At 43.7% G+C, this 26,464-nt stretch overlaps 1 protein-coding gene across 4 annotated transcripts in view; it reads right to left on the bottom strand.

The window, feature by feature from the left end:
• Nucleotides 1-26,464, bottom strand: part of dhx33 (DEAH (Asp-Glu-Ala-His) box polypeptide 33) — a 91,442-nt gene that overhangs the window by 30,387 nt on the left and 34,591 nt on the right. For all 4 annotated transcript variants that reach the window (XM_072589253.1, XM_072589254.1, XM_072589255.1 and 1 more), the window contains 2 exons: nt 23,122-23,307; nt 6,117-6,228 (listed from right to left, as the gene is read on the bottom strand). In XM_072589253.1, coding sequence (XP_072445354.1) covers nt 6,117-6,228; nt 23,122-23,307 — 298 coding nt within the window. The remainder of the gene's footprint in view (nt 1-6,116; nt 6,229-23,121; nt 23,308-26,464) is intronic.

Here is a 26,464-nt window from a genome sequence, read left to right as displayed (position 1 = left end):
AGCTTAAAGGTTTTTGTGTGGCCACAGCCCACATGTTTGTATAATCCCAATGCTGGAATATTTTAACCACATAGTTCCTATTTTTTTTAATTGCATGTATGAACTCAATCTCGGATTGAAATTTAACAATCAATATAGTGTTCATCATCCATCTCAATTTTCCCCATTAGTGGGTGGCATGGTGGCTCAGTGCTGCCTCACAGCGCCACGGACACAGGTTCTATGGAGTTTGCACATTCTCCCAGTGTCCGCGTGGGTTTCCTCCGGGTGCTCCGGTTTCCTCCCACAATCCAAAAATGTTCAAGTTAGGTGAATTGGCCATGCTAAACTGTCCACAGTGTTCAGAGATGTGTAGGTTAGGTGCATTAGTCAGGGGTAAATATAGGATAATAGGGTAGGGGAATGGGTCGGGGTGGGTTACTCTTCAGAGGGTTGTTGTGGACATTTTGGGCCAAAGGACCTGTTTCCACACTGAAGGGATTCTAATTCAGTCATTACTGAACATTCGGAGCCTTAAGTTGTCGGCACAACATTCATGTGCAAGTCATTCACTAGCATAGTAATTTCAAGTTTTCCTAGCTCCAAGTTAGTTAAATGCTCCTTTGTTGAAGGCTTGAAATGGTTCTCTCCTTTTTATAGTTTCCATTTTCTTCCCCAACCTTGCTGCCTGCCTGCCTCCCTCTCCCCCCAGACGTGGTCGACGGTGCCCTCCATCGCATCTCTTCCATTTCCCACTCCTCCGCCCTTGAGCCCCGCCCCTCCAACCGCTACCAGGACAGAACCCCACTGGTCCTCACCTACCACCCCACCAACCTCCATGTACAGCGTATCATCCGCCGTCATTTCTGCCACCTCCAAACGGACCCCACAACCAGGGATATATTTCCCTCCCCTCCCCTATCAACGTTCCGAAAAGACCACTCCCTCCGTGACTCCCTCGTCAGGTTCACACCCCCCACCAACCCAACCTCCACGCCTGGCACCTTCCTCTGCAACCGCAAGAAATGCAAAACTTGCGCCCACACCTCCCCCCTTACTTCCCTCCAAGGCCCCAAGGGATACTTCCATATCTGCCACAAATTCACCTGCACCTCCACACACATCATCTATTGCATACGCTGCACCCGACGTGGCCTCCTCTATATTGGGGAGACAGGCCGCCTACTTGCGGAACGTTTCAGAGAACACCTCTGGGACACCCGGACCAACCAACCCAACCACCCCGTAGCCTAACACTTCAACTCCCCCTCCCACTCCACCAAGGACATGCAGGTCCTTGGACTCCTCCATTGCCAGACCATAGCAATACGACGGTTGGAGAAAGAGCGCCTCATCTTCCGCCTAGGAACCCTCCAACCACAAGGGATGAACTCAGATTTCTCCAGTTTCCTCATTTCCCCTCCCCTCCACCTTGTCTCAGACAAATCCCTCGAACTCAGCACCGCCTTCCTAACCTGCAATCTTCTTCCTGACCTCTCCACCCCCATCCCACTCCGGCCTATCACCCTCACCTTGACCTCCTTCCACCTATCGCATTTCCAATGCCCCTCCCCCAAGTCCCTCCTCCCTACCTTTTATCTTAGCTTGCTGGACACACTTTCCTCATTCCTGAAGAAGGGCTTATGCCCAAAACATCGATTCTCCTGCTCCTTGGATGCTGCCTGACCTGCTCCGCTTTTCCATCAACACATTTTCAGCTCCCTCTCCAAACCACTTCCTTGTAACCTCCCTCACTTTTCCAAAATATCTCTTGTGCACTCAACGTCCTTTGTACCCTCCCTCTTCATCCCAACCATCACAGGGCCTGTGGACAATCAGCCACCTTGGCAAGGTGGCAGCTCCCAACTCCAGTCCAGCACTGGTGAAAAGGCTGCATGCATCCCTTAGTCCCAACTTGGCCCTCGACATTTGTGTCCTTACACCTAGACATTAGCACACTCCACCTTTTCTGGGTACACCCTCACTGCCAACACTTCCATATCTAACTGCTTATATCTGCAGAAAGAACTATGTTATTAATCAGTCGGAACAACATTATCTGTGTTGCTGTGAAACACAGTAACCTGGAATCATTCTGCTACTTTGCCCGTAGTACCTGATGGGAGTTATAGTGCTAATGGGTGCAGTGCCCATTGGCACCCAACATTCAGGAGTTTGAATGTGAGACAGCATAGCTTTGAATGACAGTCATCATGTGAGCGATGAGGCAAGTGGAGATAAGCACCTACAGGGACTGAGACTGATATCCTCATTGGGAGATGTGTCAGTGCAGTTGGGCTAGGCTTAAAACTAGCTCCTGAGGTGGATGGGAACCTGAAAAGTACCCCAAATTGAAAAGGAGTTAAGCTGGTAAAGCTTTGCAGAAAAGCTGCAATGGAAAATAGAACACAAGAGAAATAAAAAGCCAAATATGCTTTGAAAGCCAAATGGCATCAAAAAGACTAAAGTCACCCAACCTGAATGCATGCAACATTTTCAACAAGCTTGATAAAACAGAAATAGAAACAGCCATTACAGAAACACGACTGCAGTGGCTAGGACAGGGAACTCAATATTCAAGGATATTTAACATTTAGGAAGGAGAGACAAAGAAGGTTAAACATGAAAAGGAAAAGTGCAATTGCCTTATTAATACAAGATGTGATTAAGGAGGCTGTTGAATCAGAAGAATCTGTGGAATCAAGGCAGAACAAAGTGACAGCAAGACACACTGTCAGCCTTTGTGAATGGAAAATCTCATTTGGTAAACCTGAAAGTTTATTGTGAGGGTGTTACTAACAAAACTGATAAAAGGAGGACCCTCAGAGGGCATTTACTAAGGTCCGAGAAAGGAAATTGTTCCACAAAACTAAAGTACATGGCTTCAGAGGTAATACTTTGGTCACAGATTAATCTAATTCTGAAGAAGGGTCACCAGTTTCTCCAACAGTTGGTTTTCATTTCAGATTTTCAGCATCCACAGTTCTTAGCTTTTTGTCTGTTAGCCAGAAGTAAGTGCAACATTCTCAGATTAGTACTAGTGAAGTACTGAAAGAATGAGAACCTGAGCCCAGCTGTTCACAAGCTATACCAATAATTTTAATATGAAGACTAAATGTAATATTTACAAATTTGGAGATTACAAAGCTTAGCAAAAACTTGTGCTGTGAGGAAGATGTAAAACATTTTGAGGTGGTTTTGTCATTGGGCAAAAACATGGCAGATAGAATATCATGTAGAAAAATATGAAGTTATTCATTTTGGTAGGAGGAGCAAGTGAGCAGGGTATTTCTTAAATATAAGAGGTTGGAAAGTATCAATGTGTGAAAGGGTCCTGAGAATCTTTGTCAATAAGTCACTGTGGAGTAATATGCAAGTCTTGTAAGCTCTTAATTGTCTTTATTGAAAGAGGATTTGAGTCTAGGAGTAGTGAAGTCCTGCTGCAACTACACAGAAGCTTGGTAAGACTGCATCTTGAGTTGTGTCCACTTTTGGTATCCTCACCTCAGATCTATAGCGAAAGGCTGAATAGACTGTGGCTGTTTTCTCTGGAGTGTCAGAGACTGAGAGGTGACTTTATAGAGGTTCATAAAATCACAAGGGGCATGGATAGGATAAATTGACAAGATCTTTTCCCTGGGATAGGACAGTCAAGAATTAGAGAGCATAGGTTTAGGGTGAGGGGGGAAAGATTTAAAAGGGACCTAAGGGGCAACGTTTTCACACAGAGAGTGGTGCTTGTATGGAATGAGCTGCCAGAGGAAGTAGTGGAGACTGGTACAATTGCAACATTTAAAAGGCATCTGGATGGGTATATGAATAGGAAGATTTAGAGGGATATGGGCCATTTAGAGGCAAATGGGTCTAGATTAGATTAAAATATCTGGTCGACAAGGATGAGTTGGACCAAAGAGTCTGTTTTCATGCTGTATATCTCTGAGACTTGAAGGATATTATTACAATAGATGGAAAAAAACAAATGTTTATCGCACTTGTTTCTCAGATGGCAGGACAGAGCTATGCAAAGGGATTGGGCAAACAGGGCCTATATCCCTCAGAGTTTTTAAGAAATGAAGGCTGACCTCGCTGAAACCTACAAAATACTGAAGGGATATACAATATACATGCAACTATGTTTGGGCAGTCCAGAATCAGGGAGAAAAATGTAAAAATAACAGGGATGCTGCTTAGCAAAGAAAATGGAGAGTTTCTTTTAGACTGAGGATTGTGAAGCTTTGGAATTCTCTATTCCCCAGAGGTAGGAATACTCAGTCTTTGAATATATTTGAAGTACAAGTTGATAATGATCATCAGTGGCTGAAAGGGTTATGTGCACAGTGTGGGATACAGGCATTGATGTGTTTCAGCAGCCATGATTACTCTAAATGGTGCAGCAGACTCAATGAGCTTAATGGCCCAATCCAGTTCCTATACTCATTCCAACTAAAACAGGCTATGAGTGGCTCCTGTCAGACCTCTCCAACAGCAAACACTGGAGAGAACATCCTGTGATTGTTATAGAGTCATAGAGCTGTACAGCACAGAAACAGACCCCTTGGTCCAACTTGTCCACGCCAACCAGATATCCTAACCTATGCCCTTTAGTTCTGGACTCCCCTATCCCAGGGAGAAGACCTTGTCCACCTACCCTATCCATGCTCCTCATGATTTTATAAACCTCTACAAATGTCACCTCTCAGTCTCCATCACTCCAGGGAAAATAGCCCCAGTCTATTCAGCTTCCCCCTATAGCTCCAACTCTCCAACCCTGGCAACATCCTTGTAAATCTTTTCTGAACCCTTTTGAGTTTCAAAATATCCTTCCTATAGCAGGGACACCAGAACTGCCTAACCATTGTGCTGTACCAGCCGCAGCATGACCTACCAACTCCTATTTTCAAAGCACTGACCAATAAAGGCAAGCATACAGAGAGTGGTGCTTGTATGGAATGAGCTGCCAGAGGAAGTAGTGGAGACTGGTACAATTGCAACATTTAAAAGGCATCTGGATGGGTATATGAATAGGAAGATTTAGAGGGATATGGGCCATTTAGAGGCAAATGGGTCTAGATTAGATTAAAATATCTGGTCGACAAGGATGAGTTGGACCAAAGAGTCTGTTTTCATGCTGTATATCTCTGAGACTTGAAGGATATTATTACAATAGATGGAAAAAAACAAATGTTTATCGCACCTTCTTCACTATCCTCACTACCTGTGATTCTACTTTCAAGGAGCTATGTACCTGCACTCCTAGGTCTCTTTGTTCAGCAACGCTCCCCAGGACCTTACAAGTCCTGCTAAGATTTGCCTTTCCAAAATACAGCAGCTCATATTTATCTAAATTAAACTCCATCTGCCACTCCTCAGCCCGCTGGGCCATCTGATCAAGATCCCATTGTAATCTGAGGTAACCTTCTTCACTATCTACTATACCTCCAATTTTAATATCATCTGAAAACTCACTAACCATACTTCCTATGTTCACATCCAAATTATTTATATAAATGGCAAAAAGCAGTGGATCCAGCACCGATGCTTGTGGCACATCACAGTCTGAAAAGCAACTGTTCACCACCATCTTCATCTTCTACCTTCAAGCAAGTTCTGCATCCAAATGGCTAGTTCTCCCCGTATTCCACATGGATCTAATCTTGCTAACTAGTCTACCATGAGGAACCTTTTCAAACACCTCACTGAAGTCCATATAGATCATGTCCACCACTCTACCTTCATCAATCATCTTCCACTATTTCTTCGAAAAACTCAATCAAGTTTGTGAGACATGATTTCCCAGGCACAAAGCTAACGTTGACTATCACTAATCCGTCCTTGCCTTTCCAAATACATGTAAACCCTGTCCCTCAAGATTCCCTCCAACAACTTGCCCACAACTGTTGGAGCAGCTTTTCACCACACCTATCCAATCCATTTAAAGCAGATGACCTTTCTGAGTGGCTGACCATGTGATTTGGTGATTTTGGGACCAGATTTGCTCAGCACCCAGGTGTATTTTGAGCATTAGGGAAAAACAAGGTGAAAGTGAAAGAATGTGTGTCGTGGTGGTTGGCAGGGGTGGTGGTGAAGAGTGGAGAGACCAGAAGGAACAAGGAAAGTCAGAGATGAATATCACCTACCAGGGGTGTAGCGCTTGGCTTTCACCATGCCTGTATCCACAACGTATTTGATGCCTGGAATGGTGATCGATGTTTCTGCGATGTTTGTGGAAAGAATCACTTTACGGCAGCCCTATAAACAGATCAAAAATCATTAGCACATGCTATTGTGGAATCTTTCATTTCCAGCCAATACACCACCTCCAATTACTGCTCATAAATCTGTGCCCCATGTCATTACTCAAAAGGACAAATGGGCTTTGAGAGTGTTGAGTGGAATTATATTATTGTACAGACAGAAACTTTTTTAATATTAGAAACCATAGAAAATCAGAGTAGGAGTAGGCCATTCAGCCCTTTGAACCTGCTCAGCCATTCATTATGATCATGGTTGATCATTCAACACAAGTAACTGTTCCCCATATCTTTTGATTGCTTTAGCCCCAAATTCAAATCCTTCCTGAAATCACACCACGTTTTAGCCTTGACTGCCTTCTGTGGTAGCGAATTCCATAGGCTCACAACTCTGGCTGAAGAATGTTTTCCTCATCTGTCCTAAATGATTTACCAGATATCTTTAGAATGGAGCCCAGGTTCAGGGTTCCCCCTCTGCTGGAAACATCCTACATACAACTAGCTTGTCTTAGACCTGTTAGAATTTTATAGGTTTCTATGAAATCCCTCTCAATCTTTTAAATTCCAGTGAATATAAACCTGATTCAACTTCGCCTCTTATGTCAGTCCTGCCATACCAGGAATCAATCTGATAAACCTTCAATGCAGTCCCTCCATCGAAAGAACATTCCTCCTCAGAAGGGAGACCAAAACTACACAATATTCCAAATGTGGTTTCACCATGGCCTTGTACAATTGCAGCAAAACATCCCTGCCCTCTCTCTTGCTGTGATGTCCAAATACCACCTGCATACTTAGCTTTAGTGACTGGTGTATGAGAACATCTGTCTTGTTGCGCATTCCCCTCTCTCAATTTATAGCCACTGGGGCAGCATGGTGCTACAGTGGTTAGCACTGCTGCCTCACAGCACTAGGGTCCCAGCTTCAATTCCAGCCTCGGGTGACTGTCTGCGTGGGTTTCTTCCCACAGTCCAAAGATGTGCTGGTCAGGTGAATTGGCCATGCTAAATTGCCCATAGTGTTAGATGCATTAGTCAGAGGGGAATGGGTCTGGGTGGGTTACTCTTCAGAGGGTCAGTGTGGACTTGTTGGGCCGAAGGGCCTGTATCCACACTTAGGGAATCTAAATCTAAAATCCATCTCCTGCCTTCCAGTTCCTGTGACCAAACTGGATACGTTCACACTATTCAGATTTTCCTTAATCTTCCTTGCATTTGCTGACTCACTCAGCTTGCTGTAATCACACTGAAACAGAGTCATACCTCTGCAACTTCCTGACAGCTCACTCTTCGACACAGCATTGGCTTATGTTTATGGGATATATGCATCATTGATGAGGACAACATTTATTGTCCATCAAAAATTGTTCACTGTAATTCATGAGGCACCACTCAAGTATATTTTCCTCATCATGATTTGGGACAGCTGAATTGCTGATCAGCTGGTAGTTACAATTCAATCACATTGCTCAAACCACCCGATTGGCCAGCATTTATTGCTAGTCTCTAATTATGTTGGAGAACATGGTGATGAGCTGCCTTCTTGAACCGACTGCAGTCCATGTGCAAACAGTCCACCCACAATGCCATTAGGCAGGGAATTCCAGGATTTTGAAGTAGTAACAAGGAATATTGAAATGCTTCCAAGTCAGGATTTTGAGTGGCTTGGAGAGGAACTTACAGGTGATGGTGTTCCCATGTATCTGCTGCCTATGTCCTAAATGCTGAAGAGCGTGGGCAAAGTTTTGCAATGCACCTTGTAGATAGTACATACTGTTGCTCTTGAGCACTGGCGGTGCAGGGAGTGGATGTGGTGGCCAAACAAGTGGGCTGGATAGTATCAAATTGCTCAAAATGTTATTACTGTCCCCAGGCAAGTGGGGAGTATTCCATTACATCTCCTGACTGGTGCCTTTTGGATGATGGACAGGCTTTGGGGGATTCAGAAGGCGAATTACCCATTGTGGCATTCCTAGCCTCTGACCTACTCTTGAAGCCACTGTATTTATATGGCGAGTCCTGTTCAGTTTCTGATTGATGGTAACCACCAGGATGATCATTGTGGGGGATTCAGTGATGCTAATACCATTGAAGGTAAAGGAGCAGCTCTTAGAACATAGAACAATACTGCATGTTGCAGACCCATCGGTCCACGCCGTTGTGCTCAGTATTTACTGGGTTGATCTCTTATAAGTAAACTCCCTATTTTTGGCCAAATAACGTGGAACTTTCCATATAGTTAGTGTAAAGGTCAACCCTAGTTCTTAATAGATAACAAAATCAATATTTCTGAGTCAGCGTGCCAGCCGTCATGTCCCATTCCAGATTTCCAGTTTGCCAGATGTTCCGCTCCACTCTGTCTTCCAGTCCACTGGCTGTTGTGCTCTGCTCTGGATTTTCAGAATTACCATAATTCGCTTTCTCTTCTTTTCTTCATTTAGAGATCAATTGGGCTTCTGCTAATGATACGGTATGAATTTTGACAGGCATGAATTTCAGCCCCTCAAAAGTAGTATCCATGTAATAGTCAAACTCATAAATTTAATCCTAAAAAGGAGTAAAAAAAAATTGGACTATTACTCGAGTTTATACAGTATCTTAATCTAAGATCAACCTAACCTAAACACCCCTCAATTTACTGCTGTCCACCTGCTTGTCCAGCAGCCGCTTAAATGTTGCTAATGTCTCTGATTCTACGACCACTGCTGGCATTGCATTCCATGCACCCATCACTCTCTGAGTAAAGAACCTACCTCTGACATCTCCCTTATACCTTCCTCCAGTCACCTTAAACCTATGACCCCTTGTGACAGCCATTCCTACCCTGGGGAAAGTCTCTGGCTATCTGCTCTATCTATGCCTCTCATTATCTTGTACACCTCTATCAAGTCACCTCTCTTCCTTCTTCTCTCCAGTGTGAAAAGCCCTAACTCACTCAACCTCTCTTCATAGGCTATGTCCTTCAATCCAAGCAGCATCCTAGTAAATCTCTTCTGCATCCTTGCTAAAGCATCTACATCCTTCCTGTAATGAGTCGACAAGAATTGGACACAATATTCCAAATGTGGCCTAACCAGGGTTTTATAGAGTTCCAGCAAAATATCCCATTTCTTAAGCTCAATTCCCCTATCAATGAAAGCCAAAACATCATACATCTTCTTAACCCTATCAACCTGGGTGGCAACTTTGAGGAATCTACATGGTTCCCAAGATCCCATTGTTCCTCCAAACTGCCAAAAATCCTGTCTTTAACCCTGTATTCAACATTCAAATGCGACCTTCCAAAATGAATCACTTCACATTTATCCAGGTTGAACTCCATCTGCCACTTCTCAGCCCAGCTCTGCATCCTGTCAATGTCTTGTTGTAGCCTGCAACAGCCCTGGATGCTATCTACAAAACCACCAACCTTTGTGTCATCGGCAAACTTACTAACCCACCTTTCCATTTCTTCATCCAAGTCATTCAAAAAAAAACTACAAAGAGTAGAGGGCCAAGAGCAGATCCCTGTGGGACACCACTGTTCACCAAACTCCAGGCGGAATACTTTTTATCCAGTACCACTCGCAGTCTTCTTTCAGCCAGCCAATTCTGTATCCAGACAGCCAAACTTCCCTGTATCTCATACCTCCTAACTTTCTGAATGAGCCTACCGTGGGGAACTTTATCAAATGCCTTACTGAAATCCATATACACCAAATTCATTGCTCGACTTTTGCCAACTTGTCTCGTCACATCCTCAAAGAACTCAATAAGGCTTGTGAGGCATGACCTGCCCCTCACAAAGCTGACTAGCTTTAATCAAACAATGTATAAAGTCATAAATCCTACCGCTCAGAATCTTTTCCAGTAACTTGCTTACCACAGACGCAAGACTGACTAGTCTGTAGCTCTGATGGACTTCCCTCTTCCCTTTCTTAAACAGAGGAACGACATTCACCTCCCTTCAATCATCTGGTACTACTCACATGGAGAGTGAGGATGCAAAGATCATCGCCAGAGGTGCAGCAATCTCAGTCCTTACTTTTCGTAATAACCTTGGATATATCTGATCCGGCCCTTGGGACTTATCTATCTTGATGCTTCCCAGAACTTCTAGCACATCCACTTTCTTAATATCAATCTGTTCAAGCCTATTAACCTGGTTCACTATGTTCTCACTATCAACAAGGTCTCTCTCTCTCTATGAATACTGAAAAAGAACTCCTTTAGGGCCTACCCTACCCTTTCAGACTCCAGGCACAAGTTCCCTCCACTATCCCTGATCGGCCCTACCCTCTCTCTTATTCCTCGTGTAAGTGTTGAATGCCTTTGGATTTTTCCCGAACCCTTCCCACTATGTTTTTTTTCTGAGCCCCCTCCTACCTCTCTTCAGTCCATTTTTGAGTTCTTTCCTAGCTACCCTCTAATGCTGTGCCAGATCCTTGCTTACTCAACCTTAAGTAAGCTTCCTTCTTCCTCTTGATGAGAAGCTCCTCTTCTCTTGTCATCCAAGGCTCCTTTACCTTACCATTCCTTGCCTGTCTCAGTGGCACAAAGTTACCCAAACACATGCAACAAGTGCTCCTTAAACAGCCTCCACACTTCTGTTGTGTATTTCCTATAGAACAACTGTTCTCAATGTATACTCCGCTGCTCCTGTCTAATAGCAGTATAATTTCCCCTCCCTCAATTAAATACTATCCCTCTCCATGGCTGTGGTAAAGGTGAAGCAATTGTGCTCACTCTATCTGAAATGCTCACCCACTGAGAGATCTGACACCTGGGGGTCATCTTGAGGATCGCTGCCTGGCACTGTGCCACACAATGTTAGTTGCCACTTTTCAGCCCAAGCCTCGATTATAACAAGTCTTGACATATTTTAATATGGACTGCTTCAGTGTTGAGTCCTTGCAAATGGTGGTGATCATTATGTAGTCATTGTGTTCTGAACAATGTCAGTGAACCAGATTGGTTTTGATGACTCTGGGTTATAGAGTCATAGAGATGTACAGCACAGAAAACAGACGCTTTGGTCCAACTCGTCCATGCCGACTAGATATCCTCACTTAATCTAGACCTCTTTGCCAGCACTTAGCCCATATCTCTCTAAACTCTTCCTAATTATAAACCCATCCAGATACCTTTTAAATGCTGTAATTGTACCAGCCTGCACCACTTCCTCTGGCAGCTCATTCCATACATGCACCACCTTCTGACTGAAAAGGTTGCCCCTTAGGTCTCTTTTATATGTTTCCCCTCTCACCCTAAACCTATGCCCTCCAGTGCTGGACACCCTCACCCTCGGGAACAGAGGGGTCCGTTTATCTGATCCATGCCCCTCAAGATTTTATAAACCTCTATCGCCCTTCAGCCTCCATCATTCCAGGGAAAATGGGCCCAGTCTATTCAGCTTCTCCATATACCTCAAATCCTCCAACCCAGGCAACATCCTTGTAAATCTTTTCTGAACCCTTGCAAGTTTCATAACATCCTTCCAATAGGAAGGAGGTCAGAATTGCACGCAATATGCCAAAAGAGGCCTAACCAATGTCCTGTAGCCACATGACCTCCCAACCCCTCTACTCAATGTTCTGACCAATAAAGGAAAGCATACCAAACAACTTCATGATCATTATGAATTAGACTGATATTTTATTCGAGATTGAGGTTTACAAAATGGTAAAATGGTAAGCAAACAATCAGGAATTGGGGAATGGTATGAATGAAGGTATGAAAAAGTGTTCAATCGTGCTTGATCATACTGAATAGCAGGGCAAGCTTGATAGGCTTAATGTCTAGCCTGTTTGTGTGTTCTTCTCTTGCAACAGTCTCCGTCAGCAAAAGTATTTGACAAACTAATGGGACTAAAGGCAGACAGGTCGACAGGACTGCACTCAAGAACTTTAAAAAGAACACGTTGCAGAGATAGTGAAGACTTCAGTTGAAATACTGCAGCACTCACTTGATTCTGGAAGCATGCCAGCAGATTGGAAAACTATTAAGTGACACCCCATATTTAAGAGTGGTGTGAGGCAGAAAACTATAGGTCAGCTAATCTGACATCTATTGTTGGGAAAATGCTGCAGAATCTACATCAATAATCACTCACTAACAAATACAATTGTCCACCTTGGAAATTCCATGTCACTGGCTGTGAATTCTGTGGGTCCTTTGTGTGGCTGATGAGCCTAATCCTCCAGCAATGAGGTGTTTGCAGGAGATGCAATTTGTCTTTGACCTTCAGATCATTAGCATTCTTTCCTATGGTTCCTTTGTTGTACTTCCATTTACTGACTGTATTCTCAAAGAATTGTGTCGCTTCACACAGGAGCTTCCGCCAAGTGGTTTCTTCTGAAGTAACGTTTCCCACGCATTAAACATCAATGTTGCATTTCTTGAGGCAGGTCTTCAGGGAGTCTCTCAAATACTTCCTTTGTCCTCCTCTCATTCAAGTGTCTTTCTTGAGCTGGACAAAAATGATTTACTTTAGTCATGGAAACTCAGGAGTTGGTTTCGCATTGATGTCAGTCTTTGTAGGGAGGTAGCTTCCCAGGTAGGGGAAATATTTCACGTTTGGGAGATTTTGATCTTGATGGAGTGATGAACCAGGTCTTGATCTGGGACTGTTTGGTAAATGATTTCAGTCTTCTTGAGGTTGAGGCAGGGACAAATTATTTTGCATGCTTTCATGAAGTCTTTAAGTGAGGATTAAAGATTCTCTTCTGAGAGAGTGGACAGAACATAGTTATCCACATACTGAAGTTCCACAAGTGAGGTCATGGTCGTTTCTTCCTGTTTTTCAACTAGTTGAGGTAGAAAAGCTTTCCATCCAAAACTGTTGACAAAGTCCACATCACTGGGAAACCAGTTCTTAACAAGAAAAATGGTGGTGAAGAAAATAGAGAAAAAGGGTGGGCACATTGACACATCTCTGCCTGACCCCAGTCTTATTTCCAAAGGATTCTGCCATATTATTGTCACTGAGGACCATCACCAATACCTTGTTGTGGAGGCAAGAGGGTGCAAATGAATTTCATCGGACAACTGGCTTTTGACAGGATCTTCGATAGCACTTCCCAAGTGACTGAGCCAAAAGCCTTGGGGTCAGGTCGATGAAGACCATTGGCAGTGGTTGGTGTTATTCCTGCCATTTCTCTTGGATTTGCTGAGCAGTGAAAATCCTGTCCACAGTTTGGTCAGAAGCCTCACTGGCTTTCAAGAAGGATTTCAGCCAAGATTAGGAGATAGTGCCTCGCAAGGATTTGGGCAGTGATCTACCTGGAGATGGAAAACTGAGAGACTCTTCAGTTATTCCCAGAGTTCACTTTGTCTCTTTTCTTAAACACGATGGAGGCAGTATCCCCGAGATCTGCAAGGATTTCTTCTTTGTCCCAGATTTTCAGGAACAGTCGATAAAGATAATGGATAAACTCTGTTCCTCCAAGTTTGAAAATCTCTGCTGGAATCCTGTCCAATCCTGCAACTTTTCCATTCTTCTTGTGTCTGATGGAGGTTTCAACTTCTGCCACTCTAGGTGGGAGTCCAAGTTCGTTGGGGGATTTAATCAAACATGTTTATTGCAGTTATTACATTTCAATGGATTAAGATTTTTATTTTGATTCATTTTGGATCTTTACAGTTACAAAGTTGAAATGAATTATGGATATATACACAAATAAGAAAGGTTAAGGCCAAGCAGAGGGCAATGGTATTAGTTTAGTTTGAGATTATCGCCAGCATGGGCTGGTTGGACCAAAGGGTCTGTTGCTGTGCTGTATGATAATGTCCTTATAGATGCTTGTATCACAGTTTGAAGTGTCTCTATTAGAGGCTGATGTTTCATCGATCTCTCAATAAAGAAAAGAGTGCCAACCTTACCCCCTTCAGTTTGAGGCCAAGGGTATTGTGTCCATATATTGGCTTTGTGGCAAGGGTTGTCGTGTTTCTAAGCAAGGAGTTGCAGCTCCTTTGCTTTCTCAGTCCATTGGCTCTTGATTTCCTCATTCTTCTTTGTTATTCTGTCTTTGCTGTTTGACGAGTTCTACGCTTTGCCTCTCTGTGATGTCCTTGTGCCTCTTTTTGTCAATGAGATCATTCGCAAACCAGTCTTGGTGTTTCCTTGTTTGTAACCAATGGTTTCTTCACTGAATGAAATGATGGCTGTTCTCGGCTCTTTCCAGGTTTCCTCCACTCCATTAAATGAACTCTTTGCAGATTTTGGTGAACACTTTTGGCACCTGCTACAGTTGGTCAACTTGAAAGGGTTCAGCAAAGATTTACAAAGACGTTGCGAGGGTTGGAAGGTCTAAGCTATAGGGAGAGGCTGAACAGATTGGATCAATTCTCCCTGAAGTGTCGGAGGGTAATATAGAGATTTATAAAATCATGAGGGGCATGAATACTGTGAATAGTCAAAGTCTTTTTTCCAGGATAGTAGGCATAGGTTTAAGGTGAGAAGGGAAAGATTTATAAGGATTTAAAGAGCAACCTTTTCCACACAAAGGAAGTGCTTGTATTGAATGAACTGCCAGTGCACATGTTGGAGACTGGTACAATTACAACATTTAAAAGGCATCTGGATAGGTTTCATAGGGATATGGGTCAAATGCTGGCAAATGGAACTAGATTAATTCAGGATATCTGGTCAGCATTGACAAGTCAGACTGAAGGGTCTGTTTCTGGCTGTACATTTCTATGACTTGAAGATCACTATTTGAGTTTTTTTTCTGAACTGCTTCTGATAGCATTTGGAGGACAAGGAGAAGCGGATGGGTCAATGGTCTGTTCACCAGTTGTCTGCACCGGTCAATGCTGTGGTAACGAGGTCATCTTTTTAATTTCAGAACTGAATGATGATGTCGTTGATCATGTAGTGCTTTGAACATGGATGCTTCCAAAAAACCTTGAACTTGTATTTTTAATAGAACAGTGTTTTGGTGATGACCAACTGGCATTCCACACATTTGGTGAGCAGGATAATCCCATTGGTGTTGCAATTCTCTACTCCTTCACTTCTGATGGTGCCTCTCCAGAGTTGGGTGTCCTTTCCAATTGGTGCATTGCAGTCACCAAGCAGAATCATTTTACTTTCCTATTGATCAGTATGATACCCAGGGTGGAGTAGTAACCTTCTTTGGATTCACCTGTGGCATCAAGAGTTGGAGCACAGACACTCATGACCATTACCTGCTGGTTCTAGATTTCTCAGTCCTGCCCATCACCTCTTGCCACAGGGATTGTTGTGGGGTAGGTGGTTGAATTCCTTTACATAGATACTTTGTGCAGGATATCTCTTAACTTGGAAATGCTGTTGCAAATCAGCAGGTACACAGTTGTTGACAGAAAGTATATTCAGTTCAAGTGACAAGGAAACCTTGATGACCAAAGATCCTCCTATTGCGACAGCCTGTATCCACTGTTGCAGACACGGATAGTATTTTCCGTCTGGATTACTGTTGGGGACTTGTTTTGGATTGTGCTGTGTCTGGTTTCTCCCTTCCAATATTATATTCACGCATGGCCCTGCCAGGAGTTGAGAACTCCCGATGGCATCGTTCTCAATAAATGGAACACTCGAGCCTCTCTACCACACCGTGGGGCAGCATGGTGACCCAGGTTTGATTCCAACCTCGGGGCGACTGTCTGTGTGGATTTACTGCCTGATCTACTGTGTTTTTCCAGCACCACTCTCATCTAGACTCTGATTTCCAGCATCTGCAGTGCTCACTTTTGCCTATAGCAGTTAGGAGTTATGTTACAGTTGTACAGGATGTTGGTGAGGCTGTATCTGGAGTATTGCGTTCAGTTTTGGTCACCCTGTTACAGGAAGGATGTTATTAAACTGGAAAGAAATTCACAAGGATGTTGCCAGGACTCAGTGGTCTGAGTTATACAGGAAGGTTGGACAAGCGAGGATGTTTTTCTTTAGCGCATGGGAGACTGAGGGATGATCTTCTAGAAGTGCATAAGATCATGAAAGGCATGGATAGGGTGGATGTACTCAGTCTTTTTCCCAGGGTTGGGAAATCAAGACGAGAGGGGAATCAGTTTAAGGTTAGAGGGGAAAGAATTGAAGGGAACCTGACAGGCATCATTTTTACACAGAGGGTGGTACGCATATGGAATGAGCTGCCAGCAGAAGTGGTTGAGGTGGGTACATTAACACTTAAAAGGCATTTGGACGAATGCATGGATAGAAAAAGTTTAGAAGGATATGAGCTAAGTGCAGGGAAATGGGGTTAGCATGGATGGACATTCTGGTCAGCATGGAGCAGTTTGGGCCAAAAGGCCTGTGTCGGTGCAGGAGGACTCTATGACTCAATTGTAATGTATTTAAATTTGTTGATGTTACAAATATGTTGGCAGGGTATGTTATGAGGGGCACATAAGGAATCTGCAAGGGAAGAGATAAGTTACACGTGTGAGCAAAAACTTGGCTGATGAACTTTAATTTACGAAAGTGAGGAGTGTGAAATTCTTGATAGGATGAATCCAAATGGAGACTATTAATTAATTAAAGGAGAGAGACTCCATAAAATGCACAGTATTGTGATTTGGGTATCCCTTTACATCAAACACAGGTGCAGTAAGTAATTCAGTAGATAAATACAATGTTGACCTTTATAGCTATATGGTTGGAGTTTACAAATAGGGAAGTCTTGTTACGACTCCACAGGGTATTTGAGGTTGCACCTGGAGTACTGTATACAGTTTGATGCCCATATTTAAGGGAGGATATACTGGTATTGGAGGCTGTTCAAAAGACACTCATGAGGCTGATTCCTGGATTGAAACAGTTGACTAACCAAGAACAGCTCAATATGTTTACCTTTATTCATTTGAGTTTAATAGAATGAGGGGTGATCTTATTGAAACATAAAAGATTCTGAAGAGGCTTTACAGGGTAAATGTTGAGAAAATGCTTGCACTCATTACGGATTTTCACCTAGGATACATAGTTAAAGAATCAGGGGACACTCATTTAAAACTTAAATGCAAAGGAATGCTCCCAAAGGGTAGTCAATTTTCTATCATGGACATTGTGGAGGCTAGATGCATTTAAAAAGGAGGTAGACAGTTTTTTTTTAAATATCAAGGAGTGGAGGGCTATAAGGAGCTGGCATGAAGGAGGAGTTGAGGCCCGAGATAGATTAGCCATAATCTTATAGAATAGCAGGGCAGGAATGAAAAACCAATGGCCTATTCTTATTTCTAAAGTTCCTTTGATTGAAGTATTAACTGGGCTTAAACACATTGAGCTGCTGTGGGAATTTAACCTCCGGCTTCTATTGCATTTGTCCAGGCTTCCAGATTATTAAACCGGTAGTAATGTCATTACATGATTGTTTCCACAGAGAAAAGTGTTATACTTGATTACAAACTGAGGATTTACAAAACCCATTAATTACAGTATACCAAATACTCAGACAAGTGCTTCAAGCACAAATCGGAAATCTGATCATGATATTCTCCATGGAAGAAATTATGCTTATGCCATCAACAGGGAAATAGAAGCTTCTCAAAGCTGACCACAATGATTGCAACGAGACTTTGGCATACTGGTAATGTCAGGTCCACGCCCTCCCCCACCAACCCACCCTATCCCGCCATTGCAAGAAGTGCAAAACCTGTGTGCATACCTTCGTCTGAGGCCCCAAAGGATCCTTCCACATCTGACAGAAGTTTACCTGTAGATCCACACATGTCATCTACTGCATCAATCACACCCGATTTTGGCTCCTCTCAACTGGGGCGACAGGATACCAACTTGCAGATCGTTTCAGAGAACATCTCTGGGACACCTGCAGTAAACAACCTCACCACCCTGTAGCTGGACACTAACTCCTGCTCCCACTCCATCAAGGGCATGCAGGTTCTGGACCTCCTCCATCGCCAACCTTACGCCTAGAGGAATCTTCTGCCTTGGGATCCTTCAACCATACAGGATCAATGTGGATTTCACCAGTTTCCCCATTTCCCCTCTTCCCATCTTGTCCCAGTCCCAACCTTCCAACTCGGCACTGTCCTCTTAAATGGTCCTACCTGTCCATCTTTATTTACACCTAGCCCCAGATTCCACACCCCCCCCCCCCCAATATATCTCTCAGCCCCCTTGGCCCACAAGCTTCATTCCTGATGAAGGGCTTACGCCCAAAACATAGACTCTCCTGCTCCTTGGATCCTGCCTCCACCGTGCTTTTCCAGCATGACACTCCTCGATATTGGTAATGTCACCAAGCTTGTAATCGAAAGGCTCAGATTTCTGCTCCTGGGTTGAATAGAATAGAATAGAAAAATAAAGCGCAGTACACATCCTTTGGCCCTCGATGTTGCGCTGATCCAAGCCCACCTAACCTACACTAGCCCACTATCCTCCATATGCCTATCCAATGCCTGTTTAAATGCCCATGAAGAGGGAGAGTCCACCATTGCTACTGGCAGGGCATTCCATGAACTCACGACTCGCTGAGTAAAGAATCTACCCCTAACATCTGTCCTATACCTACCACCCCTTAATTTAAAGCTATGCCCCCTCGTAATAGCTGACTCCATACGTGGAAAAAGGTTCTCATGGTCAACCCTATCTAAACCCCTAATCATCTTGTACACCTCTATCAAGTCACCCCTAAACCTTCTTTTCTCCAATGAAAACAACCCCAAGTGCCTCAGCCTTTCCTCATACGATCTTCCTACCATACCAGGCAACATCCTGGTAAACCTCCTCTGCACCCGTTCCAGTGCCTCCACATCCTTCCTATAGTATGGCGACCAGAACTGCACACAATACTCCAGATGTGGCCATACCAGAGTCTTATACAACTGCAGCATGACCTCAGGACTCCGGAACTCAATTCCTCTACCAATAAAAGCCAGTACGCCATATGCCTTCTTCACCGCACTATTTACCTGGGTGGCAACTTTCAGAGATCTGTGTACATGGACACCAAGATCCCTCTGCTCATCCACACTACCAAGTATCTGACCATTAGCCCAGTACTCCATCTTCGTTACTCTTACCAAAGTGAATCACTTCACACTTAGCTACGCTGAACTCCATTTGCCACCTTTCTGCCCAGCTCTGCAGCTTATCTATATCCCGCTGTAATCTGACACATCCTTCATCACTGTCAACAACTCCACCGACTTTCGTATCATCCTCAAACTTGCTCACCCAACCTTCTAGCCCCTCCTCCAGGTCATTTAGAAAAATGACAAACAGCAATGGTCCCAAAACAGATCCTTGCAGAACACCGCTAGTAACTGCACTCCAAGATGAACCTTTACCATCAACTACTACCCTCTGTCTTCTTCCAGCCAGCCAATTCCTCATCCAAACCTCCAACTCACCCTCAATGCCATACCTCCGTATTTTTTGCAGTAGCCTACCATGGGGAACCTTATCAAACGCCTTACTAAAATCCATATACACCACATCTACCGCTTTACCCTTGTCCACCTCCTTAGTCACCTTCTCAAAGAATTCAATAAGGTTTGTGAGGCACAACCTGCCCTTCACAAAACCTTGCTGACTATCCTTGATCACATTATTCTTATCCAGATGTGCATAAATCCTATCCCTTACAATTCTCTCTAAGACTTTGCCCACAACAGAAGTGAGACTCACTGGCCTATAGTTACTAGGGTTATCCCTACTCCCCTTCTTGAACAACGGAACATTTGCTATCCTCCAGTCTTCTGGCACTATTCCTGTAGACAACGAGGACATAAAAATAAAGGCCAATGGCTCTGCAATCTCCTCCCTTGCTTCCCAGAGAATCCTAGGATAAATGCCATCAGGCCCAGGGGACTTATCTATTTTCACCCTTTCCAGAATTTCCAATACCTCTTCCCTACATACCTTAAAGCCATCCAGTCTAATTAATTGTGATTCAATATTCACATCGGCAACAATGTCCTGTTCCTGAGTGAATACTGATGAAAAGTATTCATTCAGTGTCTCCCCAATCTCTTCAGCCTCCACACGCAACTTCCCACTACTATCCTTGACTAGACTATTCCTACCCTAGTCATTCTTTTATTCCTGACATACCTATAGAAAGCCTTTGGGTTTTCCCTAATCCTACCAACTAAGGACTTTTCATGTCCCCTCCTTGCTGCTCTTAGCTCTCTCTTTAGATCGCCCCAATTGAACCTTCACGCCTCATCTTTACATAGGCCGCCCTCTTCCCTTTAACAAGGGATTCCAATTCCTTATTAAACCACGGCTCCCTCAAGACTCTTTCCTCCCTGCCTGACAGGTACATACTTATCAAGGACACTCAATAGTTGCTCCTTGAACAAGCTCCACATATCGATTGCGCCCTTCCCTTGAAGCCTACTTTTCCAAGCCACGCATCCTAAGTCGTGCCTCACCGCATCATAATTTCCCTGCCCCCAGCTATAACTCTTGCCCTGCAGTGCACACTTATCCCTCTCCATCACTAGAGTAAAAGTCACTGAATTGTGGTCACTGTCCCCAAAGTGCTCACCTACCTCCAATTCTAACACCTGGCCTGGTTCGTTACCCAGAACCAAATCCAGTATGGCCTCACCTCGTTGGCCTGTCTACATATTGTGTCAGGAAACCCTCCTGCACACATTGGACAAACACCGACCCATCTAACGTACTCGAGCTATAGCTTTCCCAGTCAATATCTGGAAAGTTAAAGTCCCCCATAACAACCACCCTATTACTTTTACTCTTCTCCTGAATCATCCTCGCAATCCTTTCTTCTATGTCTCTAGGACTATTAGGTGGCCTGTAGAAAACTCCTAATAGGGTGACCTCACCTTTCCTATTCCTAACCTCAGCCCAAACTACCTCAAATGGCGAGTCTTCATCCATCGTCCTTTCCACTGCTGTAATACTATCTTTGACAAGCAATGCCACACCTCCCCCTCTTTTACCCCCACCTCTGACCCTACTAAAACATTTAAACCCTGGAACCTGCAACAGCCAATCCTGTCCCTGTTCTACCCATGTCTCCGTAATAGCCACAACATCGAAATCCCAGGCACCAACCCATGCTGCAAGTTCACCTACCTTATTTCGTATACTTTTCACATTGAAGTATACACACTTCAAGCCAACTTCCTGTTTACAGGCACCCTCCTTTGAGATTGATGCCATGTTCCTAACCTCCCTACACTCCAGGTCCTGCACCCTAAAGCTACAGTCTAGGTTCCCATGCCCCGGCAGAGTTCGTTTAAACCCCCCCCCCCAAGAGCACTAGCAAACCTCTCCCCAAGGATACTGGTGCCCCTCAGGTTCAGGTGTAGACCATCCTGTTTATAGGAGGTCCCACCTTCCCCAGAAAGAACCCCAGTTATCCAGATACCGGAATCCCTCCCTCCTGCACCATCCCTGTAGCCACGCATTTAACTGCTCTCTCTCCCTATTCCTCGACTCTCTATCACGTGGCACGGGTCACAAACCAGAGACAACAACTGTGTTTGTTCTAACTCTGAGCTTCCAACCTAGCTCCAAAGCCTGCCTAACATCGTCATCCCTCTTCCTACCTATGTCATTGGTGCGAATGTGGACCACGACTTTGGGCTGTTCCCCCTCCCCCTTAAGGACCCGGAAAACACGATCAGAGATGTCACGTACCCTTGCACCTGGGAGGCAATATACCAAACAAGAGTCTCTCTCGCCCCCACAAAACCGCCTATCTGTGCCCCGAACTATCGAGTCCCCAATAACTATTGCTCTGCTCTTCTCCACCCTTCCCTTCTGAGCAACGGGGACAGGCTCCGTGCCAGAGGCCTGAACCCCATTGCTTACCCCTGGTAAGTCGTCCCCCCCCACAAGTATCCAAAACGATATACTTGTTCTTGAGGGGAACGGCCACAGGGGGTCCCTGCACTGGCTGCTTCCTCCCAGTCCCCCTCACTGTCACCCATCTGTCTGCAATCTTTGGAGTTACTACTTCCCTAAAGCTCTGATCTGTGACCCCCTCTGCCTCCCGAATGATCCGAAGTTCATCCAACTCCAGCTCCAGTTCCCTAACACGGTCTTGGAGGAGCTGGAGATGGGTGCACTTCCTGCAAGTGTAATCAGCAGGGACGACCATGGCATCCCTCACCTCAAACATGTCGCAAGAGGAACATTGCACTGCCTTCACTGCCATCCCTCTAAAAGTCACCTTACAAAAAAAAACTAGGTCTAAACAATAGAACAAGCAAAATGCAGCACTTACTTGCTTACCACAACGGGTCTTATTATTAGGCTAGAGGAGGAGGGCGGGTGGGAGGCACTACCCCTGTAGTGCCTCGGGTTCCTCTCCTGCGCGCCTTTATCAGAAAAAACCTACCCAGGTAAGCTTGCGCTAAACCAGCTTCCGGGTCCACATTTTAAAAAAAAATTTCCACCTTGGCAGCCAGTGGAATTGAAAGTCAGTATTAATGATCATGAAATAATCAGCACTTATGGCAAAATCCCATCTTGTTTATTAATTTTTTTTCCAGTAGGAAAACAGCCATCCTCATCTTGACTGTTCTATGTATGATTTCGCAGAACAACAGTGTAGATGACTCTGAACTCTGTTCTAACACGATTCACCTACATCCAGATCAGGCAAAATAAATCTGTCCTCACCAGAAAGTCACATGTTCCACAAAAGAATAAGAAAACATTTCTACAAATTTAGATCCATCAATACTCAGTAACCTTAAGCTTTCATTCCAAAAGGGCTCAGTTCAGAGCTTTGCAAACAAATGGGCACAAATTAGAAGGACTGGCAGGGAACTTAAGAACTAAAGAGAACTCACAAAGCAAATGGTGCATACAGGCTAAATTAGAAAGCCCTGCAGTCTCAAGTTTGCTCCTACAATTATTCACTCTACAAAAAATGAAGAGCTTACTTTCGTGCTTATTTTAAGATTTGCTCAACAGGAATTTTAAGAAGTACCTTCTGTCCCAGTTGAAAGACTCGAAGCTGCTGCAGGTGAGGGAGTGATGCATACAGAGGGAATACTGACATCTGCGCACAGCCTTGTGGAAGGTGCTTGGCAATTTCCCTGCATGTTCGACTCATGGCCTCAATTTCCTCTTGACCGGTCAGAAAAACGAGAATGCTGTGTGAAGGTGGTGCTTCCTGTTCGAGAAATAAGTTACTCTTGAAGAAATATGCTTTCAGAAACCTTCAACACTCCTCACACTACTCTCCATCTCACTTGTTTTCAATGAGAGCTCACATTCATTCAGATATATACAACAATTCAATATAAACAACAATGCGAGCAACAGTCAAACGGGTGCAAGAACATGAGAAATAGCAAGAGTACAACATATGGCTCATTGAATCGGTTCACATGATCACAGCAGCTCATGGGCTTCAATTCCACTTTCATGCTACTCTCCATTTCTCTGACAGATCAAACATCTGTCTCTCCCACCTGCAAACATATTCAATGATGGAACATCCACAGCAAATAAGTCCAAAGATTTGAAACAAAGTAATTTTCAAAGTAAAGTCCAAAGTAATTTTCCTCTTCTCAATTCTAAATGATTGGTCTCTTATCCTGATGCCAAGTTCTCAGTGTCTACCTTGTCAAACTCCCATAAAATCTTACATTTCAATGGGATTGCCTCTCACTCATCTAAATGCCAGAACATTGGCCCTAATCTTTTTTTTAAAATCAGTACTTTTATTGAAAAAAGATTTTAGGTTTTTTTACAAAATAGTATGACCACTGTACAATATAATAGCAACAACAAACAAAAAGAAAAAACAAACGACTAATCTACTCCACAAACTACCAAAACACAAAAAGAATGAAAAACCTCTATTGAAACTACAGTTCAATAAATAACTAATAAGAAAAAAAAATAAACAGACAAAATAAAATTATAGGAGAAAGTGAGGACTGCAGATGCTGGAGATCAGAGCTGAAAATGTGTTGCTGGAAAAGCGCAGCAGGTCAGGCAGCATCCAAGGAGCAGGAGAAGGGCTCATGCCCAAAACGTTGATTCTCCTGCTCCTTGGATGCTGCCTGACCTGCTGCGCTTTTCCAGCAACACATTTTCAAATAAAATTATACCAAGTTATAACATGTTGCTTAAGTAACATTCAATTAAATTACTACACTCAGTGCATTCTCATCACAGCTCCCCAACATTGGGAGCAATAGTGAGTGTATCGTATTTATACAGGATTCTTCCTCCCAGGGGACCCGAAACCGACAGGCACAGGCCTCACACCTAGACAAAGACTCTGGATAATATAGTCGATACATCTACATCAATATAATTCAAAAAGGGCAGGCATGTTCTACAGAACTATTCCATTTTCTGGTGCACCATACTCGTAAAGAGGTCCAGGGGGATGTGTTCCATAACTATCCTATGCCAGCTCGAGTGTCCTGGGGGAGTTTTCCGACATCCAGCTCCCTAGTCTGGACTTGCCCACAAGAAGAAACATCCTTTCCATAGAACATAACAGCACAGCACAGACCCTTCGGCCGTCAATGTTGCACCGACCTGTGGAACCAATCTGAAGCCCATCTATCCTACACTATTCCATTTTCGTCCATATGCCTATCCAATGACCACATAAATGCCCTTAAAGTTGGTGAGTCTACTACTGTTGCAGGCAGTGTGTTCCACGCCCCTACTCCTCTATGTTCTATGTACTCGCTGAGTAAAGAAACTACCTTTGACATCTGTCCTATATCTATCACCCCTCAATTTAAAGCTATGTCCCCTCATGCTAGCCATCGCCATCAAAGGAAGAAGACTCTCACTATCCAGCCTGTCTAATCCTCTGATTACCTTGTCAAGATTATTCAATCTTACATACATCAAGCCACCCTTCACTCCAGAGAAAACAAGTTCAGGCTAATCAACCTATCCTCAAAAAACAATCCTCAGTGAACACGAAAATAAGTCGTATTGTAGAATGAGGAAGGCATTTGAACAAATACATGGGTAAGAAAGGTTTCGAAGGATATGGGCCCAACTGCAAGGAAATGGGGTTAGCGCAGATGGACATTTTATTGGCATGGACCAGTTTGGGCTGAAGGGCCTGACTACATGCTGTAGGACTCTATGACAAACCACTCATTCCAGATATCAATCTTGTAAACCTCCTCTGATTCACCTCCAATGCTTTTACATTCTTTGTTCCTCAAGTATCTTGATCAAATGGATCAATGAGCTGAAAAATTGCAGATGGAGCTCAACTTGGATAAATGTGAGGTATTGCATTTTGGTACAACAAACAACGGTAGGATTTATATAATTAATAGTAAGACCTTGGGTAGTGTTGTAGAACAGCGGGACCTAAGGGCGATACAAAAGTCTTTGAAGTTTGTGTCACATATAGACAGGCTGGTTAAAAAGTTGTTTGGCATACTTGCCTTCATTGCTCAGTCTTTTGAGTACAGGAGCTGGGAAGTCATGTTGAGGTTGTACAGGTCATTGATGAGGACTCTTCTGGAATACTGTGTCCAGTTCTGGCCACCCAGTTAAACAAAAGATATTGGGAGAAGCTTCAGAAGAGATTCACCAGAATGTTGCCAGGTATGGAAAGTCTGAGTTATAAAGAAAGGCTGGATAGGCTTGGACCATTTTCACTGGAGGGTAGGAGGTTGAGAGGCAACCTTATAGGAGCCTATAAAATAATGAAGGGTATAGATAGAATTAATAGTAATTTTTTTATCCCTAGGATGTGGGATTTCAAGACAAGGGGGGCACATTTTAAGATGAGAGGAGACAGATTTAAAAAGGACATGGTCTTTTTAAAACATAGGGTGGTTCATGTGTGGAATGAACTTCTTGAAGATGTGGGTACAATTACAATTTTTAAAAGACATTTGGATAAATACATGAATAGGAAATGTTTGGAGGAATATGGGCCAGGAGCAGGCAAGGTGGGACTAGTATAGGATTATGTTCAGCATGGACTGATTGGACCAAAGGCTCCGTTTCCATGCTATATGACTCTATGACTCCATAAAGACAACAAAACTGCAGTCTCATCAAAGCTCTGTCTCATGAATATCCTTATTTTTACATGCAATTACTGTTGCAGTGTGGTATGATATTCCATTAGCCTCCCTCGTTACTTGCTGTATCTGCTTACTAACTTTGTCACTCCTGCATGTGAACATAGATCACTTTGTAATTCAGAATTCTACAGTTATTGTCCACTTAAATAATACTCTGCTTTTTTAATTCGGCCTGTCACAGTGAATAGCTTTACATTTTCCCAAATAATACCTCATTTGCCAGAATTTTGCTCATACACTCAA

Source organism: Chiloscyllium punctatum, chromosome 19, assembly GCF_047496795.1.
Source record: "Chiloscyllium punctatum isolate Juve2018m chromosome 19, sChiPun1.3, whole genome shotgun sequence".
Taxonomy (NCBI): Eukaryota; Metazoa; Chordata; class Chondrichthyes; order Orectolobiformes; family Hemiscylliidae; genus Chiloscyllium; species Chiloscyllium punctatum.
Note: the sequence above shows the minus strand (reverse complement) of the source record. Positions and strands in the feature narration are given on the sequence as shown.